At 43.0% G+C, this 23,248-nt stretch overlaps 1 protein-coding gene across 1 annotated transcript in view; it reads left to right on the forward strand.

Annotated features, from left to right (window-relative positions):
- The window catches only part of tex264b (testis expressed 264, ER-phagy receptor b), a 236,554-nt gene extending 213,620 nt beyond the window's left edge, over positions 1 to 22,934 (forward strand). The window contains exon 4 of the mRNA XM_078414355.1: positions 16,060 to 22,934. Coding sequence (XP_078270481.1) covers positions 16,060 to 16,349 — 290 coding nt within the window. The 3' untranslated portion in view covers positions 16,350 to 22,934. The remainder of the gene's footprint in view (positions 1 to 16,059) is intronic.
- Positions 22,935 to 23,248: the final 314 nt, after the last annotated feature.

Genomic DNA, 23,248 nt, shown 5'->3' on the forward strand with positions numbered 1-23,248 from the left:
CTTGATTATGTTGTCTGAGGATGGATTCATTGCAGAAGAGGCCTGTTCGCGTGATGGAGTGTGCTCATTCGCAATTCTCTGCAATTTTGTGCAGAAGTTATTCACCAGGATGTTGCCTGGAATGGAGGGGTGCACTTATAAAGAGAGATTAAATGATGGAACACTCATCAATCGGGCAACATCAGTGGTGAGCAAAATGGTCACCTCTTCAGATGGAAGATTGTTTGATCTTCAGTTACCATGAGCTTGTGGATGTTGATGCAGTTACTTGCCTGGCTGGCAGAGACATGTTGCTTCTGATGATTAGCATGATTTGCTAGTCCTGTGCTGGTGGTGCCTCACTTGTCAGCTACACCACCTGGTGCTGCACTGATCTTCTTTACATTTCCTTCATTCAGTATCGGGGTGAGCCAGATGTTTTTTAATAATCTAGACTATTATGATCACCATTACTGCCCCCCCCCCCTGATATTTAAGTACATTTAAATCCTCCGCTGTCGTGGTGATATTTAACCTTTCATCTCCAGATCAGTATTCCAGACCTGTGGTTGTTAGTCCAGCTACATTAGCACTAGATTACTTTACACAATGAGCGTGATGTAAACACTATTTTGTTTGATTTTATGGTTTTCCCCACACATTTCCCTCAACAACAGTGGACCTTCCTCCGACAAAGTTACAGTTCACATGGGATCACCGTTATGCAATAGATGTATAATTTATCTCCATGTCATTAAAAATTCATAGCATTTGGAAGTCAATAAATAAATTTGCAGTACATGTTTTAGATCTGAGAGTATAGTTTTGCTTTCCCAAGCACTTCCAGTAAGTATCATGCAGTGCCTGACATGTGTACTTTGCTTGCTGTCTTTGTAGTTCAGAAAAATCATGCATTTAAACATTAAGAAACAAAACCATTGAGTCGAAATGTTGCCACAAAGAGGACAGTATGTCAGTGTATCTCAGTAAAATCTGATGGTCTGTGACAACTGCTGGAGAAAGGGTGTTTGAAATGACAAGGAGATGGTGCTCACTCACACTGACATGTTGCAATGAATGTCAAGGCAACAAGCTGTCCTGCTTTTGCTATTGACAAAAGACTATCCACCAGGGGTTTGGAGGATACTTACATGAGTGTATCCCGAGGCTGCTTGTGCATCTACCCATCAGTGCAGTGCTGGATATAAACCCCATGAGTGCATAGAGTGCAGATCTTACAGACGAGAGAGGAATGAGCAGTGGACTGGCTCTCAGTTACCTTCACCTAGTGTTTCACCAATGCTTTATACTTCTTCGAGAATATTTACAGCAACACCACCTGGAACAAATTACCAAGCAAAACACCTAGCCACAGAAGAAGAATTTTGAATTATTGGAACACACACGCTTCACCTTATGGTGAAGCCCACCTTTACACGCAACTCCTCAAGCAAGTCCTTTGGAAGTTCTGCGCATACTATCAAGTCAAGTCAAGTCAAATTTATTTGTCACATACACATACTCGATGTGCAGTGAAATGAAAGTGGCAATGCCTGCGGGTTGTGCACAAAAAGAATTACAGATTACAGCATATAAATAAAGTTAATAAGTTACTAAACATAGCACAAAAAGTGTCGACAAAATTTTAGTCTCTGGGGTTATAAAAGTTGACAGTCCTGATGGCCTGTGGGAAGAAGCTCCGTCTCATCCTCTCCGTTTTCACAGCGTGACAGCGGAGGCGTTTGCCTGATCGTAGCATCTGGAACAGTCCGTTACTGGGGTGGCAGGGGTCCCTCATGATCTTGCTTGCTCTGGATCTACACCTCCTGATGTATAGGTCCTGCAGGGGGACGAGTGTAGTTCCCATGGTGCGTTCTGCCGAACGCACTACTCTCTGCAGGGCCATCCTGTCCTGGGCAGAGCTGTTCCCAAACCAGACTGTAATGTTGCCGGACAGGATGCTCTCTACAGCCCCAGAGTAGAAGCAATGAAGGATCCTCAGCGACACTCTGAATTTCCTCAGTTGTCTAAGGTGGTAAAGGCGCTGCTTAGCCTTACCCACCAGTGCGGCAATGTGCGTTGTCCATGTCAGATCCTCTGTGATGCGGACTCCCAAGTATTTGAAACTGCTCACCCTATCCACAATAGACCCATTTATCTCCAGTGGCGTGTACGTCCTTGGATGTTTAGCCCTTCTGAAGTCCACAATCAGCTCCTTTGTTTTAGTGACATTCAAGAGGAGGCTATTGTCCTGACACCAGAGTGCCAGATCAGCCACCTCCTCCCGGTAGGCCTTCTCATCGTTGTTGGAGATCCGGCCCACCACCACAGTGTCATCAGCAAACTTGATGATGGAGTTTGAGCTGAACCTGGCCCTACAGTCATGTGTGTACAGGGAGTACAGTAGGGGGCTAAGGACGCAGCCCTGGGGGGATCCTATGTTCAGGGTGAGGGAGCTAGATGTGTGTTCCCCCATCCTGACTACTTGGGGCCTGGCAGTGAGAAAGTCCAGGACCCAGGCACACAGAGGGGTGCTAAGCCCCAGTTCCAGCAGCTTCTCAACCAGTCTGCTGGGGACTATTGTGTTGAATGCTGAACTAAAGTCAATGAACAGCATCCTCACATAGCCCCCCTGGCTGTCCAGATGAGAGAGAGCGGTGTGTAGAACCTGGGAGACCGCATCATCCGTGGACCTGTTCGGACGGTATGCGAACTGTAGTGGGTCCATGTTGCGAGGAAGGAGGGCGCAGATGTGCTTCTTGACTAGCCTCTCAAAGCATTTCATGACAACCGAGGTGAGGGCCACCGGTCGGTAGTCATTTAAACACGCTGGAGAGGCATTCTTTGGCACCGGTACAATGATGGATCTTTTGAAGCATGCAGGGACCACGGACTTTGCCAAGGAGAGGTTGAATATTGTGGTGAGCACTGGAGCAAGCTGAGTAGCACAAGACTTTAGTACTCGCCCAGATATACCATCTGGGCCTCCAGCTTTCCTCGTGTTCACACGCGTCAGAGCCCACCTCACCTCATGTCACTGAGGGTTGTTACCAGGAAGGCAATACTGATATATGCAGCTGCCTGAGTATCCTGCACTGCCCTTCTCCATGCTACAGTAATGCAGTATGCTTATTTGCATGGACCAAGTCATGTCTACTTCACAAATAGGGCCTGACCTATCTGTAAATCTGCCAGTGTTGTTATTTTGAACTTAAAGAATACACGATGGCACTGGAAACATGGCGACTCCTCTGTACGACTTCAGTGTAATCTAGTACACTTACACTCTTGTACTTGGGTATGATTTTGCTTATGTACAATAAGATATTCATTAATTTGTATGCAAAAGAAGAATTTCACTGTAGCTAGGTACCCGTGGCAATAAAGTGCTATTGAACCAATGAACTGTGTTAAAGCAGTAAGAAGCAAGTTTGAGCCTTACTTTGGCAGACAGCTACAATGCCCTCCATAATGTTTGTTTTATTTATTTGCGTCTGTACTCCACAATTTGAGATTTGTGATAGAAAAAAATCACATGTGGTTAAAGTGCACATTGTCAGATTTTAATAAAGGCCATTTTCATACATTTTGGTTTCACCATGTAGAAATTACAGCTGTGTTTATACACAGTCCCCCCATTTCAGGGCACCATAATGTTTGGGACACATGGCTTCACAGGTGTTTGTAATTGCTCAGGTGTGTTTAAATGCCTCCTTAATGCAGGCATAAGAGACATTTGGACAGATACATGGATAGGAATGGTTCAGAGGGATATAGGCCAAATGCAGGCAGGTCGGACTGGTGTAGATGAGACACCTTGGTCAGCATGGACAACTGGGCCAAAAGGCCTGTTTCCATGCTGCATGACTCTGTGACTCTATAGGGAACAATGGGTGCAGTAGATGAGGTTAGAGGAGGTGCGTGTAAATCTCTGTCTCCATTTGGAATGACTGCTGGGGGCCCTGAGGTCAGGATTGAGTCTAGATCTCTGGCATCGTGAGGCAGCGGCCCTGCCAAATGTGTCACTGCATTGATGCACAAAACTCCCAAGCATACATGGCAGTTATTTGCCAGTTCCCCCGTTCTGGAAGTACTTAATCTTAACAAACTGATGGCAGGAGTAAGATCCTTCCTTATACGTAGGTGTTCTTCACCCAGGACATTACATTAGCAGCTATTTTAAACAATTAGGTAAACACCATTAGTTATGAATAAAAGGTTAAATAACTTATCGATGTGGTGCTGTACTATTACAATGACTCTCTCTCCCCTTAGTTCTTTCAGAGAGCAGCAATCATATCTCACACAGAAACATTCAATTGATGCTATTTTATTATTGAAGCTTTTGATGTTTCAAAGAAGCTTTTATTGCAAGGTTTACTATTTAATTGTACAATATGCTGGTAAACTTAATAAAGTCACAACATATGTTCAGTTTATATTTCAGTATTTTATTGGCTGCCTTCATTTGTTTCTTTGTTTATCCATCTGCTTGTGTGTATCCACGGATATTAATTTATCTCAGTCAGTTGAATGTCACCTCATCATTGTACATGCAATCCATTCCGATATTGGTGAAGAATGATGGCATCATAATGACCCTTGCCTTCTTGACCAAGATAGTAGTTCATGTTTAACAAAGGAAAATGTTTAGAAATTCTGAAGTGCTTGCTCAGCAAATGATTCCTTCAAAAGGAGACTGTCAATAAAACACAGTCCATTCTACTTCTTCTCAAAGTAACCAAACTTATTGAGCAATCATTTCTGATTGCAATAAGAAATCAACGTTGTTGATCACTTTTCCTACCATCACTCGAACCGCAGTTATTGCGACCTGCGAATTCTAAAGACAGTGCATCGGAGACACAAGAGACAGTGTCTCTGCTGGAATCTGTCGCAAAGAGAAACTGTTGGAGGAACACAGCAAGCTAGGCAGCATCTGTAGAGGGAAATGGAATGTCGACATTTTGGGTCAAGACTTTAAATCTGGACTCAATCCATTGTCCATTTCTCTCCACAGAGCTGCTGAGTTCCTCCTGCAGTTTGTTTCGTGCTCCAAATGTAGTGCAATGCACCCTAGTACATTTGTAATGAACCCTTATCTCTTTGGACCACGTGAACTTCATGCTCTGCCTCTGCCTTCTTTCAGAATTGGTTTTATTCTGGCTCACATTCAAGCTATTTGATTAAATTTTGTTTAATTAGTTTGGGAGCCGAGGCATATTTGCTTTGTCAAAGACCACATCTAATGCAAGTTATTTTCATTGCTGAATCCATGCCTCAGTGCCATACCATGTATTGTGTTCATAAATGAACGCATATAAACCACCATTTCCTGCTCTCTGCAATCCAGCGATCTTCATGTGCTGAACCTTATTTAGATACAAAACCAGGCTATAAAAACTATGTTAAAAATCAGGTCAATTCCTCAAAAGCATCTCCTTTCCAAAAACGTAAAGTTAAGTAGTTTATAAAAAGCACATTGTTTTTTTGCCAAAGCAGTATAGTAAAGATAAAGTCAGCAGTGTGCGTAATGATCAGATTAAATTACTATAATTTAGTTGCATAACACAGGAGGGAGCGTTCTCTCCAACGTTGTTTTGGATCAATTCCAAAGTGTGATGTATTTTATGCTGGTAAAGGATATGCTTTCAGGACAATGGGAAAAGAGCAGTGGACCAGGAACTGGTTGGCTAGCTCTTTCACAGAGACAGCACAGCCAAAATGACATTTGCTTTTGCACACAGCATAAATGCCATACCTCACTAGATCAAATATCCACGGGTTAAATACTCCCTAATACCCCAAGCGCCTAACTGCAGGGGCATATTAATTGCAATTCTCACACTAACCATCCTGTGCGACTAATTTAAACACTAGAAAGATTTATGTTATATAGTTACGCTCTCTGCAAACCCTGCATTGAGATTACTGAACCAATTTTACTTTTACACCATCTGAAACAAGAGCTCTTGTCTCAGAGTAGTCAAAGGTTAGTTCTCTAACCCATCATGATTTTCTTTGCTTAATTTGTGCCAGCGATATCACTGTACAACATCCTAATTCCATACATTTAGCACTACATATGTTTGTGAGGAGCGTGACATTTATCCCACTGCATAAATGATGCACCATATGGGCATCTAAGAAATGCTGTGACTTATTTTAACTCTTGCTCTGCTAAACTGAAATCTAAGTTACAGCATTATTATGAATAGCATTTTACACCTTATCCCTGTTACACATCCCTCCTCATCTCCCTTCTAAAGGTAAACATCCCTTTCTTCTGAGGCTGTGCCCTCCGGTCCTAGACTCTCCCACTAGTGGAAATCCTCTCCACCTCCAATCTATCCAGGCATTTCATTATTCGGTAAATTTAGAGTGAGGTCCCCTCTCGTACATCACCATCAAATGCTCATCATACATTAACCTAATCATCCCTGGGATCAACATGTTAACCAGGATGTATTCTTCCTGGGTTCGATATGTATGATAAAATTCCAACTAGTGTCAAGAAGAATTGCCTGTAGCCCTGCAACAACTGACAAATCCATCCCCTGGTCTACCAATTGCTCATGCATATGTGTAGATTGGTGGCGCAGCAGTAGAGTTGCTGCCTTACAGCGCCACTAACCCGGGTTTGATTCTGACTACGGCTGCTGTCTGTACATAGTTTGTACGTTCTCCCCGTGACCCGCGTGGGTGCTGCGGTTTCCTCCCACAATCCAAAGATGTGCAGGTTTGTAGGTTAATTGACTTGGTAGAAAATTGTAAATTGGCCCTAGTGTGTGGAGGATAGTGTTAGTGTGAGGGGATCACTGGTCGGCGTAGACTGGGCGGACCAAAGGGCCGGTTTCCACGCTGTATCTCTAAACGAAATTAAACTAAATAAGTCGGGTATTTGTAAACTGAGAAGGAATCATATCCAGGGGAGTGTGGGAGGAGGAGGAGGGGGTGGTTCCAGAAAATGTTGGGGCGACAATTCTGGAGCATCATTCAGAATTAATCCACTTGGATTTTATTGTCTCTGTTGACGTTTTTCCCCAGTGTTTATCATTTCACCATTCTCCAGATTCAATGTTGTCAGCCACCTGCCTACCCAAATACCCTGCCCATCTCTGACATCTTGAAATGTATTACCATCCTCTTCGCCACCACCACTTTTACAAGCTTTGTGCCTTCTACTCATATTGGAATGCACACCCATTCCGAATTGTTAACATGCAATGGAAGGTAATAGTCCTAGAGCTGACCACTGGACATTTCTACTAAATGCCATCTTCAAAAAGCAATTCTCTCTGCTTTTGTCTTTAAGCCAGTTTCTGCTGGATACAGATAATGACCCTTTAATTCCATGGGCTGTAGTTTTGCTCACCAGCCTTTTATGTGTAAATTTATTAAATGTCTTCTAAAAATCCATGTAGTTGACATTCATTGCATTTTCTTGATTAACTGTCTCTGTTATTTCATCAAATAGATCTGTCAGCTTAGTTAATCATTTGGTGGGCCGGATGGCCTATTTCCATTCTGTATCACTCCATGACCTTACTTCCAAAATACGGAGAAATACGAGCTATGTTTATCATTGTTATGGGCTTCTCAACTATGCTGTAGATGTCTCCCCAATATCTTTCCTTTTAAGTCCACTCAATCAGTACTGTTACCTTCCATTAAGGTTTGATTTACTGGTCATGGCCGAGTGCATGAGATGACATGGTCCCATATCAGAGGACCAGTGTGCATCAGCAGTGTCAAGTATGCGTCACACGATTACTGCCATCAGTGGCCAATGTGAGTAGGCACAACCTCCACACAAATGCTCACAATCCAGACTCACACTGTGAGCAAGTGCTCTCGAATTCTAGGCTGCGTTCCAGGTAAAATTAATAAACACACTAGAGAGAGAGAGAGAGAGAGAGAGAGGGAGAGCATAAGGGAAGAGGGAGGGCGAGTCAGAATGATAGAGGGAGGATGGATGAGGGAGAAGAGAGGGGGATGGACAGAAAGAAAGGTAGAGGGAACCAGAAGAGGGCAAAGTAGTGGGGAAGAAGGAAGGGAAGTGCATGGCACAGATGATTAGGGAGGGAGAGGGATATCAACTGGTTTAATTATTGCTGGGAATACAATGCATTCAAAGTGATTTCTTTCTTGCTTCCTCTAACAAAATGATAGAAAGACTTTGAAAGATAGAACAACTATTAATTAAGTTCAGAGAAATTGTAACTCTTATCAAGAGCAAGTTCAATCAGTGGCACTGAATATTTTAGGCAACAAATACTGCATGACATTTTGAAGAAAGCCCTACATGTTTGTCAGGGATTGTTTCTTAATGTCCTGCACAATTGTGACTGCGATCTACCCGCTGGTCTTTCTGTAATGCGACAATCTGAAGAGCTGTCGGAGAGGGCATGACTGAGGGCTCAAAAGATTCTCTCTGCGATCCATGCAGCTTTAATGAGAGGAAGTTTATCAGCATGAAGGAACGTATACTGGAGTCCTAAACCCTGCAGAGTGCCCATGGTGTTCAGTCAGCCGAGGGCTCATTACCGATTTCCACTTCCACTTCCTTTAGTACCGATTCTTTCAAAGCCTTTGGTAGAAATAATGAGCATGAGCAATGGCAAGATACATATGCAGGCACTAGTACCTGCAGAGAACTGTACACAGAGGCAATGTATAAAATATAACTACAGTGGTCCCAGTGATATCAGTTCAATCCCCGGCTATGACAACCTTCTAGTTATCTGACTCGCTTTGTGTGGCCCTGATCAGTAAACATCAGAAGCCGTTTCATTGAGAGGAAGATTACCATGTCCTCATCTTACTTTCTGGTAGTCATCATTGAACAGTAATGACATGCTGGCAAGCCACCAGATTACATTACCCCATCCTCTTTAGGGATGCTGAGCATTCCAAACTTGTCCCTCTCACATGTACAGTAGAATTTGGGGTCCAAGTCCATAGCTCCCAGAAAGTGAAAACATCAGTAGGTAAAATGGTAAAGAAGGTGTATGGTATGCTTGATTTTATCAGCCCACGCATTGAGTTTAAGAACAGGAAGCATGTTGCAACTTTATAAGACTTTGGCTAGGCTACATTTAGTAATTGTGTGCAGTTCTGGATAGCCTATTGCAGTAAGAATGTGGAGGATTTGGAGGCTGCAGGAAAGGTTTACCAGGATGCTAAAACAAGGAACTGCAGATGCTGGTTTACAAAAAATGACATAGGTGCTGGAGTAACTCAGCGTGTCAGGCAGATGAATAACTCAGGCAACCTACTCAGTTACTCCAGCATTTTGTGCCAATATTTTTTTACCAGAATGCTGCCTGGATTAAAGGGTATTAGCAGTCCGGAGAGATTGGACAGACGGATTATTTTCTCTGAAATGTTGGTGGTTGAAGGGAGCCCTGATAGAAGTATGCAGAATTTATGAAGGGAAGATAGGGTGGACAGTGGGAATCTTTTTCTCAAGGCAGAATGTCAAAGACTAAAGGGCATAGCTTAGGATCAGAGGGGGAAAGTTCAAAGCAGATGTGTGGGGCAGGTTTTTTACACAAAGGGTGGTGGGTGCCTAGAATGTGCTGCCAGAGATGGTGGTGGAAGCAAATACGATAGTGCCGTTTAAGAGGATTTTAGATAGACACTTGGATATGCAAGGAATGGAATGATATGGATCACAAATAAAGGAAATGAGTTTAACTTGGCATGATGTTCAGCATAGATATTATGGGCTGACAGGCCTGTTCCTGCGATGTACAATTCTATGCGATGTTACTAATACACCGCACTCCCAATTACAGACAGTCTGATGAATCAGGCAGTATGACTACCAGCTGGATGACAGCTGAGCCTCAGCGGTAGCAATCTCACTTCTGAGTCAGAAAATGGTGCTTCAAGTCCCCAGTTGAAAAAAATGATCACGTAATCCAATCCTGGTAACTGAAAAGAAATAAACTACTGATGCTGCTAGGCTGAAATAAAAACAGAAAAAGCTGCAAATACTCAATAAAATTGGGATATTGCTGAGTGCAAATTGGCTTCAATATATTTAACTTTACAGCAGTACAGCAGTATTCAGTAATAAAGAGCTGTTAAGCAATTTGCAACATAATGGGCGGCATATTTTTGCAGTGAGTAGAGTTACTACCTCACAGTGCCAGAGGGCCCCAGTTCAACCCTGTTCGGGCTGATCACCAACGGGGATGAAACAAACTATAGAGCGGAGGTGCAGAACCTGGCGGACTGGTGCTCGGATAACAACCTGTCCCTAAATACCACCAAGACCAAGGAGCTGATCATCAACTTCCGTAGGTCACATAACGGGGAATATGCCCCGATCTCTATCAACGGGGACAGTGTGGAGAGAGTGTCCAGCTTCAAGTTTCTGGGCACTCACATTTCGGAGGACCTAACATGGTCCAATAACACTGCTGCGCTGGTCAAGAAGGCACAACAAAGACTGTTCTACTTAAGAACACTGAAAAAGTCTGGTCTACCCCAACAGCTGCTGACGACCTTCTACCGCTGCACCATAGAGAGCATCCTAACGCATGGCATCCCTGTGTGGTACCTCAGCTGCACGGAGGCAGAAAGGAAAGCTCTACAGCGGGTAGTCCATAGAGCTCAGAGGGCCATCGGAACACAGCTACCAGACTTGGAGGGCATCTACAACACACGATGCCTCAGAAAAGCCACCAGCATCCACAAAGACTCTTCACACCCCTGCAACAGTTTGTTCGAACTCCTTCCATCGGGCAGACGATACAAGGCCTTCTATGCCCGCACCTCCAGACTCAGGAACAGCTTCATCCCCAGGGCCATAGCTGCTATGAACCGGTCCTGCTGAGCCGGATGGCCATAACGCATAGATCAACTTGCACTTTACCCTGTCCAAAACTGTTACAACTGTTTCGTTTCGTTGGGTTGCTGCTGTCTAAATTACCTAAATTATTGCATCGTATGGGAGGCGCATTCCCAATCTCGTTGTACCCCTGGGTACAATGACAATAAAGATATATTGTATTGTATTGTATTGTACATGCGGAGTTTTCAAGTTCTCCCTGTGACCATGTGCTTTCCTCTAGGTGCTCTGGTTTCTTCTGCTTCCCAAAGATTTACTGGTTGGAGGATTGACCCTAATGTGTAAATTGACCTTAATGTGTAGGTGTGTGGTAGAATCCAGGGGAGAGTTGGTGGGAATGTGGGGAGAATTAAAAAATTGGGATTAATGGTGAATTTCTCTAACTTATGCTACGCATAGCCTTGGTGTGTCGAAGGGCCTGTTTTACATATCTCTATTGGAAAGATGATGTGCCCAACATATCCAAATGCAATTCTGTTCAAACAAAATGTTAGAATAAGTAGAGTATAGAGATAAATGCCAATAAACCAACAATGTCGGAACACAGTGCACACAGGAAGAGAGGCCTTCAGGTCCTGCGGCCTAGAGACTTGGACACCCCCCCCCCCCCCCCCACTGACGCTGACACTATTCTCTCCCAAGACCCTGATTGACCTTTGCATCTTTCTGCATGTGAATCACATCCACATTCACTGAGACCCACCAGCAGGAAACGTCATGGGCAAAATGGACTCCCCCATAATTGTGGGAGGGGGGGAGGGGGGGAGGGGGGGTGGGAGGGAGGGGGAGGATGGAGGATAAGGGGGGTTGAGGGGAATGGAGTGGGAGGGGGGAGGGGAGGGGAGGGGAGGAGGAGGGGGAGGAAGGGGGAGTGGAGAGGAGGGAGGGGGGATGGGGGCAGGGGGGAAGGAGAGGGTGCTGCACCAATGCAGGAGAGGTTTGGGCCCAACGGGTCCACTTGGTCTAGTATCACTTAATTGCTGAGATCAGGACACTCAAATGAGGCCAGGCATGAACGCATAGGCTCAAAAATAAATGAGTGAGATAAAAATCCTGAAGACAATAAATACACCCTCTCTTCAAGTAAACTTTACCCACAATGAGAATGTGACAGAAATTTCATACTTCTACTGATGTAAGACCTTTCAAAACTGCATCCAATATGCTAACTGCTGCAGTTATTACATATAATTAATCATTATTAATGTGCTTATGCTCTTGCTTTATCTAGTGGTATTGATTGCCCCCTCTTCGCAATACCAATTAAATCCTCTGAGCATTCTATTTAATTTCTGTGCAGTCTAACTAGAAACACAGGCAGTAATTACATCCCTGGCACAGAGGATTGACTGCTCTAATAGTGGGATTCATAACTTCGCCAAGGAAGGGAAGAAGAGGATGAGTCTTTTGACCTGAATAGTCATTGGAGATACAAAACCACAGCACAATTACATTTGTAATACAAACCGTTTTAAATTGGAGAGGTAGGGAAATTAAAAGCAGAATATCAAAACAGCAAATTCACTGCAATAAGGCAAAAGGCAGTTTCGTATCTCACAGATATCCATTCTCAGATCCCACACGTTTACTTATCTTTGACTCATGATGTATGTGTCCCATATATTTTTGTTTTTGAAAATCTGTGTACCTAACCAAAGCCATTTTGCTTAGGATTACTTTCAGGTAAACTATTTTATCTCCCCCTTGATGGTAAATATACAGTTCCAGGACTTAGAAATGACAAAGAAGAAGCATCCTTTGAGAAGGATATGCTCATTTGATGAGAAATAAGAGAATTCCTGTTTATATTTGATGTCCAGTCCAAAAGGAAAGTTTATATCACTGATTAATATCCCCGTCAAGTTCCAAGTGTAATACAGTGCACATCTCACATCTCCCCACCTCAAAGCCTTCATATGCTCACTGTAATATCACCAGAACAAGGTCAACCCATGTCTTCAGTGTATTCGATCAGTCCAGACCTCACGATACACCATATAACATGTACACCAGTGTAAGACACATTATGTCTGATCAGCTACTTACTGTAGCTTTAATTACTACTAAAGAAGTCAGTTATTTTTGAGTGGTGCATGAATGCCTCCGGAATCTTTGACCACTAGCCTTTTCTCCTTCAACTCTTGCATCTGATGTTGTTTCCATTGCTGGCTCCATAATGGCACCATTCATGAGAGGACACAGGGTGTCTCCAGCAACGTCTGGTGTCTCAGGCCTCAGTGCTGCTGAACAGTAATACTGCAGTAGCCAATGAACCAAATACTATTGGCTTGCTGTTCAGCCACCATTTACCAAACCACAAACGTGTGTATTTTCAGGCCTCACGCCACAGCATTAATATGTGCACCTCATTCACCTCCCTTGAGTACCTCATGTACCCAGTGTGATACAACCAGTGCTTGTCCATTCTGCTCATTGTCTCTCAGTGGAAACTGAGTTACAAGTCCTCCCCATGTCATGGCAGGCCTCAGTTCCTGTGAACTGTTTGAAAGTCTGAAATGCAGCTGCGAGCTGAGTTTCCACCCAGCAGGAGATGCCTGCAGCAGCCAACAAATCCACCCCGCAGCTCTCCCATACACCCACTCAAAAGGATGGGCTGTATACAAGTCAGACATTCGTGAGCTGGGGCGGACCTGTCGATGGTCAAAAAATAAATTGCTGCAGATGCTGGAAATCTGAGATTAAAAGAGAAAATGCTGGAAACACTCAGCAGGTCAGCCAGTGACTTTGGGGAGAGAGAGACTTTCAGGCACATGACCTTTCATTCTGACTGTTCTGAGAGAAGCAAATTCACAAGGAAGACCGCTGAAGTGTACGAGAGTGGGTCATTAAAGTGTCTATTGTACCTACAATGCTTTGGATTGTAAACTTGGCGCGTGTTGGCTTTTATTTTAGCTAGTGACCAAGTACGTGCCGTGGTGGTAAGCCAAAGCAAGTAGTACAATATGTACTGTTGGGGAAGGGCAAGGTAGGATTGTGAAGTTACGTGAGTCAGTCACAGACAAGCCTGGCCAGCAAGAGGATGTCCCCATTGTCCACTCATCATCTCCTTCACCTCTTTTATCTTCCTTCCATTCCTCTTGCACAGCCAGTTAGTAAGGTTGTGTAATAGAGAGCAGGCTACAAAACTGCGCAGAATTACTGTTGTCGCCTGCTCTATCAGATCACATTCATTGCCTTTATGTTGCCCTCGTGTCTCTCAGTTTTGCACCAGCAACTGTGTGGCTAAAGGACAACCCTTGTTACCCAGTAGCCACTCTTACCTGTTTCTCATATATGGACAGCAGCGACAGCTGCAGAATGTGACTTACAACAGGATCACACAACAGCTGGTGGAAGTGGAGTCCCTTTCCATTATGGTACATTCGGCAAGTTGAAGACTGCACCCAGAAGCTGGGCCACCAGCACTTCTGGTGCGGCAGATGGTGGTAATACCAATCTGAAGCCCCAGAAATATAGCTTTAGGAATCGTTACCAGGGTTATCTCTCATTTAAGAACATTCAATCGTGACTCTGGTTACCAGTCTTTCCCAGACAGATACATTCAAACCCTGACCCACAAGGTGTTGGTCGACAGCATGAAAACCATAGAGGTTTGGACATGGCATCAGCGGGGAATGGGGAACACAAGAGTTTAGGTAACAATCCCAAGCCCCATGACCACCGGCAGGATCAGACTAACACAGACAGAGGTCACATACCCCTCAATATTTACAGTGGGCGCTGACTACACCGAGTCTTAATTAAAAACTGCAGAGAATGTTGTTCCATATAAAGCTAGGCACCGGGTCACTTTAGGTTGCTCACTGATTGTGAATCGTGACCTTTTTCAACCGATTTCTGCTGTCATACCACGTGAGCCAAATTCCTGATGAGAGAGTCCTGCAGGAAACTCCAAAACAGGAGTTGGTGGGTTTGGTGTCCAAGGAGGAGCGAAGCTGAGCATCACAGCAAGGCTGCAGGCAGCTCCCTGCTGTCCCTGAGAGGCACCTCTCCACCTGTGGCAAGAGACATCAACTCCAACACCTGCCCTTTAACAGCAGCACCTGCTCTATAATAGGAATAACTACAATTTATCATCAATACCTAACCTTTAACATCAGCATCTGCCCTTCAGTATGAATAACCTGCCGTATAATACTAATACTTAGCATTTAGTATAATTACCAATTACCAATCTCTGTCATTCAATATCAATACCTGCCATTGCAAAAATGGCCCAATGTACTTTATGAAAAGTACACAAATTTGCAGAGGGAGCGGGCAGAAAGAGGTGCAGATGGAAAGATGTGACTGGTGGCAGGAACACATTAAAGGTGGCGGAAATGTTGGCTAATGTGTTGGATTCCAAGGTTAGTGGGGTAAAAGGTAAGGACATGGGAACTCTATCCTTGTTCTGTCTTGGGGACAGGGGAGAGAGAGCAGACTACAGGACAAAGAGGAGACCCAGGTGAGGGATCCATCTTCGACAAAAGGGGGGAAACTATGTTTACTAAAGAAAGAGGACATTTCAGATGTCCTAGAATCGAAAGCCTCATCTTGGGAGCAAATGTGGCAGAGATGAAAACATTGAGATTAGGGGATAGTATCTTTGCAAGAGGCAGGGTGAGAGGAGGTTTATCCAGATATATGTGGGAGTTAGTGAGATGTAGCAGACATCAGTTGATAGTCTGTACCCTGTGATGGAGACAGAGAGATCAAGAAAGGGGAGAGAGGTGTCAAAGATAGTCAAGTGAATTTGAGGACAGGTGAACGTTTGTGGCAAAGTTAACAAAATAAACAAGTTCTGCACGGGTGCAGAGGACAGCTCCAATACAGTCGTCGATGCATCACATTCCCATCAACACCCTACACAACTGGGGGCAATTCACCGTGTGCAATTAACCCATCAACCTGCAGGTCTTTGAGACGTGGGAGGAAATCGGAGTGTAATGGGTGAAAATCTGCATGGTCACAGAGGAAACATGCAAATAAAACCTCCAGCACCCGAGGTCAGGATTGAACCCAGGATGCTGGTGCCGTGAGGCAGTGGTGCCACCTGGTATGCCACTGTTAGATCTGATGTGTGGCAGTTTCCCAGACACCAGGAGTTGAATGGAGTTCATTACCTCTTAATTTCTTAAGCTGCATGTTGATGATGTTGATGTATTTTTTATATTTATCTTGCTCAAGCTTTGCTCTTTCTTTTACCACAAGTGCAGATTCATTCAGCGACAGCAGCTCGGTGACTTACGAGGCCCCCAGAGAGAGCAGGGAAACCTCTCTGACACTGCCTGCCACCTCTGCTCCAACCAAGGCGGAGATGGAGGACAGCGATAGGAGCGAGTCAGTGGCAAGCAGCTCATCCTTCGAGGACATTGAGCTGGAAATACGAGGTATGGGGGAACGGCCCGTCATCTCTCCGATTGCCGATCCAGAAGGCAAAATGAAACCAGGTCAACTAACAAACACAAAAAGACATTTAGACATCAGAAGAATAGAGGAAGAATAAATTGGATTAAGAATACTTCTTGATTCAATAGAAAACTTCTACTGTACCTTACGCATGAAAGCTTGCTGCAACGATAGAGAAATGGCTTAAAATTATGGTTGGCATTTGATTAGAGATGTAAACGTATCAGAGTACATGCAAATACTGTATTGTGAGCTGTTGTATTATCTTTAAATAAATTCAAATAATTTGCTTTTAGCAATTACAAAAGATTTCGGTTTATGTATGTCCCCCAAAAACTGTAATTCCAATTTTTGGATTTAGAGTTTCCTAACTTTCTCACACATGGAAATGAGATAAGGTTAATTCGGGTTAGTCCTGCTTGATTGACAGGCTTATTTTTCTGAAATTTTTGGATATCTCAAGGTTGAGGCTTGGAAAGGCATGTCTGACTGCCATGAAAATAGAGTTTCAGAAAACTCCAGTTTCTCTTTCAATTACATGAATTTCAACCCACTAATCATTACAAGTGCCTTTGGTAGCTGACCCTCTGGAAGATCAGTTTAGCATTTATCACAATATTGCAATGTGATTTAAAACAAAGACCGCTTCAGACCAAATTATACAAACGTGTGAACATTATTAGACAAACAGAGACACTCACGTTCATTTGGCCAGTGCCACACAGTTGCAATACCTTGCATATCAATATATGTGGTCTCCATCTCATTGTACCTATGTGAGTCTTCGGTGAAGGTGAAATTTCAGACAAAATGTTACAACTAATTTTAGTGAGAAAACCTGGGTGTTTCTCATCCAATCCCACACCAGTGCTGTTTTTTTTGTGATGGGATGATGTACAGGCACCTCTAAAAAGATCAATGTTATTATTTCATTTACTGGTCATACTACATGTTTCTTTATTATCACTGCACCATATCATCCTGCGTCTGTTGTTGGGAAAAATGCTGGAGTCTATGGTCAAGAAAATCACCTGTGCCCTGGTCAGTTTTTGCAGTACATGTTGCAGTAATCCTGATGCCCATAAGAATAAGTTCCTTACCTCTCACTGAAGAAAGATTTGTCATCATCGTACAAGCAGTCAGGTCAAGTCAAGTTTATTGTCTTATGGTGTGGTGAGGTGTACAGTACAATGAAAATCTTGCTTGCAGCTACATTACATGCACGTAGACTCAGACAACACATAAAAACATATAAATAAATGATATTAATTCATAAATACCGTGCAAAAATACAGAATTAGAAAACATGCCCATGGTAGTGCAAATTCTATCACACGGTAAAATATTTTAAAATGACCAGGAGGACAATATTAGCTGATATTTATTGTTTGAGCTGTAGAGAAATTTGCTTTAATTCGCGAGTATTTAGTGAGGGAAAAATGGCTAGCATTGTCAATAAATGGGAGATAATTGGATGGGTTATTGGCAAATACATTGAATCAAGCAACAGCTTTTCCAATACTGGTTTTCAAAGTGACCCAGTGAAGGACTGAACCGTCCAAGCATTGCTCTTCTTTTTGATGATAGCTGTCTTTAGGATGAAATAAAGTTCCAGGCCGATAACTGACACATTCTGTGAGGGGATCTCGCAGATACTGAGCACAAGATCTGTGACAAGTGAAACAACGTGAAGCAAGACACACAGACATTCAGTTCCAACCTAAACACCAGGTATGGTGACGCAACACAACCAAAGGGCGTGATGCTCATCTTTGCAGCTGCTTTATCATTCTAAGGAAGGATACACAAGGGTCGAGGAAGGCAAATCACTTGCGCTTGTGATCACTCAAAGGGGACAACATAAAGAGCAATAGATCAGAGAAAACAAAGCAGCTACTACAAGAGAGAACACCCATTCCCCACTTCCCACCCCCACCCCCACCAAGTCCCACACCTCAACCTAAGCACAAACGGTGCATAGAGGACAGGAGACAGACAAAGTAAGGTTCAGGGTCAAACTGCGCTTCCTGAGTGCTGACGTAATAATCTTGTCCTTGGGCTAGGGGCTGATTTTGTGTAACAAAACATTTATTTTTATTCCTGAGACGTGGTTCACACTGCAAATGGTAGAGCTGTTGCCTCATAGTGCCAGAGACACAGGATCAATCCTGACATCCGGTGCTGTCTGCACGTTGTCCATGTTAGCAAGGTCCCTTACAGTCAGAGACAGGTGAATTTATAATGGGAAACAAGGAAATGGCGGAACAGTTAAACGAGTACTTTGGTTCTGTCTTCACTAAGGAAGACACAAACAATCTCCCGGAAATACTAGGGGACCGAGGATCTAGTGGGAGGAACAAACTGAAGGGAATCTACATTAGTCAGAAAGGAAACAAGAGATATAGACGGTGATGTGGAGAGAAAGAACAATGAATGAAAAATATGCAAAAAAGAAAAAATGTTAAAGGAAACAGGAAAATGAGAAGCTCGTGTGACCTGGGTGGGGGAGGAATAGAGAGAGACGGAATGGCGGGGCTACCTGAAGTGAGAGAAATCAATATTCATACCACTGGGCTGTAAGCTGCCCATGCAAAATATGAGATGCTGTTCCTCCAATTTGCGTTTAGCCTCACTCTGACAATGGAGGGTACAGAGAACAGAAAGGTCTGTGTAGGAATGGGGAGGAGAATTAAAGTGTCTACCCGAAATGTCACCCATTCCTTCTCTCCAGAGATGCTGCCTGTCCCGCTGAGTTACTCCAGCTTTTAGCGTTTATCTTCAGTTTAAACCAGCATCTGCAGTTCCTTCTTGCACATGAGCATAGATGAGGTGTGCTCAAGTGGTCTGCCCACAGTGATAGGTGTCCACTTCAGGAAGAAGGAAAACGTCCCAAGCACCTGTGTGAAACGTTTTGTCACTGAGCAAGTACAGTGGAGATGAGGTTTATTAAATCGAGTTTATTGCCATGTTCGTAGGGACGCTGTGGTAAAGGTACAATGAAAATCTTGCTTGCAGCAGCATTGCAAGCACATAGACCCAGACAAACACACAAAATCAATACATAAAATATACATGACTTATACAGTGAAAAGAAAAAGGCTGCAAGGCACAATTAGAAAACAATTCCATGGTAGTGTTAGAGGACTTCCTTGTGCTGTTGAGGTTGGATTAGGTCTTTTGCAGGTTGATTAAAGTCCTGATTGTTATCAGAAAGTAGCTGTTGCTGAATGTAGTAGTGTGGGACATCAGGCATATGAACATCCTCCCAACAGTAGCAATGAGAAGAGGGCAGGGCCTGGTGGGGATCCTTGACAGATGCTGCCTTTTTGAGGCAATGTCTCATGTAGATGCTTTCTATGGAGGGCAGGGCTATGTCCCTGATGGACTGGGCTAGGTTCACCATTCTCTGTAGCTTTGTATGCATTGGAATTGCCATATCAGTCCTTAATGCCACCAATCAGGGCCAATTCTACAGTGCATCTGCATAGGTTTGTTGGAATATTTGGTGACATGTCGAATCTTGTTAAACTTCTAATGAACTTCTAAGAGAACTGAAAGAATGGAATAGAGTGCTTACAGAAGGCTGGTTTGGAAGACGCAGAGCTGGGATAGCGCTAGAAATTTGTGGCCTGTGAGCCTCCCGTGATACAGTTTAGTGAGTAGCCATACCAGGGCCACGTACAGCATACCCACCCACAGAGGGTGTTGTGGGGAGGAAGTTCAATGGGATTGGTCTTTGTTCGCTGGAGGCTGGATGACCTAATCCATGTGTGGGAACCTCTGAGACCAGCGAGATGTCGAGAATCCGATTCCTCGAATCCAGATCATCTGTCTTTACTCCTTGCAACTGTTAATAATTTGGGGATCTTTATAGAGGAATGGAAGTCCCAAACCTGGCGGCATCACTCAGTGGGAGAGTACATAAAAAGATAGAGACATTAGGAGCAGGCTGATGCTGTTCAGCTGCGTTAAACCTTCAGATGCACCAGAGAAAGCATGCTGACGGGTTGGACCACAGTTTGGCTTGGGATCAACTCTGCCAAGGACTGCAAGAAATTACAGAAAGTTGTGGATGTAGCCCTTCTACCTTGAGGTGGAGTGTTTGGAAAATAGGTGCTGGGGGTCTGCTCTCAATATTTGTTAATTTCATCTCACAATGAAATAATATTTAAAGACAAAATTGCAGAATAAATAGCCTTACTAAAAACCTTAACTTATGAGTTATAACTCAATAAAATTACAAATTAATGTTTTGTGAATAATCAGCCTGAGACTTGAAGAAGTAGCTGGTGAATGTCCATTGCCACATCAGTTAAAGGCAAGATCGTTAAGAGCATAGATGTCCTGAAAGTGGCAACACATGGATAAAGTGGTAAAGAAGGGATATGGCATACTTGCCACCATTAGTGAGTCATTACGATGGAAATCGGAAAGTCATGTTGCAGCTGTATAGAACTTAGGCTGCATTTGCAATATTGTGTGCAGTTCTGGTCAACACATTACAATAAGGATGCGGAGGCTTTGGAGAGGATGTAGAAGAGGCTCACCAGATATTGCCTGGATTATGTGGTATTAGCTATATGGAAAAATTTGACAAACTTGGATTGTTTTCTCTGGATTGTCTGAGGCTGAAAGGAAACCTGATAGAAGCATATACTGTACCTTCCACACAACTCTCTGTCTTCTATGAATAAGCCATTTCTTAATCCGTGCAACCAAATCATCATGAATCCTGCACATCTTAATCTTCTGGATCAGCCTTCAAGGTCCCTCAGCCTTGATAAAAGCCTTACTAAAATCCATGTATACAACGTCCACCACCCTACATTTATCAACTTCCTTTGTCAATGCCTCAAAAAGGTTAGTGAGACACAAACTGACACATACAAAGCTGTGCATTTCAGTCTGAAGAAGGGTCTCGATGCAAAACATCACCCATTCCTCCTCTCCAGAGATACTGCCTGTCCCGCTGAGTACTCCAGCTTTTTATGTCTATCTTCGGTTTAAACCAATATCTGCAGTTCCTTCCTACACATACAAATCCCCAAATTATCTCTAATTAGCCCATTCCTGCCCTTTCCCTCATTATTGTTTTTAAAGTATGTATAAAATGCCTTGGGATTCTCTTTAATCATTCTTGCCAGGGGAATCTCATGGCTCCTTTTAATTCCCCTGATTCATTGTTTAAATACTCACTTGATTCCTTTATATTCCTCACCTCAAAAGACCTGTCCAATTTCAGTTGCTAAAACCTTACATATGCTTTCCTTTCCTTTATAACTAAATTTGAAAAATCTCTCATCATCTAAGTTTCTATTGTGTATTGTGTTACATTTTGATTTATTTAACCTATTAATACAATAGTCAGAGTGTATTGGTACAGAGTGAATGTTTTGTTACAATATGTTCAGTTTGCGTTACAATATAATCAATAAAGTTTATGATCAATCTCATGTATTAGTGTGTCAATAAGTATCTTACCTCAGTTCAGAGAAATCAAAATTTTTAATTTGCTCCTTTGTTTTCAAATTATTAAATGGTCTTGTCTCTTTAAATCTCTGTGATTGCTTCCAGCTGCACAATCTTTGGGATATGTGTGCTACTTCAATTATAGTGTCTTTGTGTTTGCAATTTTAATTGCTACGTAGTTCGCGGCTGTTTCATCAGCTGCAGGGTTCTAAAGCTCTGTGATTTCAACCCCCATTCTCCCCCAACCCCTCTCTGTCTTTCCCTCTCCTCTCTTGCTCCATCTCCCTCCCTCTCTTGTGTCCCCCCATTCTTTTTCCCATTGCTCTTTCCCTCTCTGTCAATTCACTCTCTTCCTATCTTTCTCCCTCTCTCCCCCTCTCTCTCTCCTTCTCTCACCTTCCCCTTTCTCTACTTCCCTCGCATTATCTCTCTTCCTCTCACTCCCATTTTCTCTGTCCATCACCCTTTCTCACTCCATCTCTCATCCCTTTTCTTTCTGACTCTCCCATTCTCTCACCGTCACTTCCCTCCTCTTCTCTCGGTCCCCCTTCTCTTTCTCACCCTCTCTCTTTCTCACATGAAACTCCTTTAGCCAGTTACTTTACCTCTGTGTGACTTGGTGGCAAAGTTGGTTCTGTGAATTGATTAGATTTTTTATGTGCTCATGTTGCTTTATAAAGGCATTGCTGTTACAGTACAATGTAAATTATATTCAGCATCATGTAAATATAATGTGCACGGTATTACAAAAAGATCAGTGTGATGTTAAAATATGATCAGTTCAATCAGTGAGATGTAATGGAGCAATCAGTATAGTATTACCATGCAATTAACAAAACATTAAATAATTAACAGCATTCATTAATATTTGTCAGCACTGGTAACATTTTAATTGTACAATAGATTTAGTACTATGTAAGAATATAAACAACATTGACCAGTGTGGCATAACAATACAAACGATATTATTTCAAAATAATTGTTTAAGTCTCAATGCAGTTAGTCTTGTTGTGAAGATGACCAGTACAACTTGGAATATGACCAATATAGTGTTCCTATTTTGATCATTGGTTTTTGAAACAAACTCACGCATGCAACATTAAACAACAATAAAGAACTGCAGATGCTAGAAGTCTGAAATAAAAACAGAAAATGCTGGAAACACTCAGCAGGTCAAGCAGCACCTGTGGAGAGAGAAAAACAAAGTTCATGCTTCAAGTCAAAAACCCTTCATCAGATGAAGAGTATATGGTTATTATGACAAATATTATTTACACACTATTAAAATATGATGTGAACAGATTAATATTATCAGTGTGGTCTTATGATGTGTGATCAATTTTCAATAACATTGTGGTCAATACTGTGGATCTCTTTAATCATGAGCATGTATAATGTCAAGTATCCAAGCCATAATATATTGGTGCAATCATTGCTGTAATATGGGCCCAAATCTACCTGGATCAGCCTGGGTGGTTTCAAAAAGAATGGCAGGCCCTGGTTGGGTTGCTCCTGGGCCTGGCCAAG

This window comes from Rhinoraja longicauda, chromosome 17 (genome assembly GCF_053455715.1).
Source record: "Rhinoraja longicauda isolate Sanriku21f chromosome 17, sRhiLon1.1, whole genome shotgun sequence".
NCBI lineage: Eukaryota > Metazoa > Chordata > Chondrichthyes > Rajiformes > Arhynchobatidae > Rhinoraja > Rhinoraja longicauda.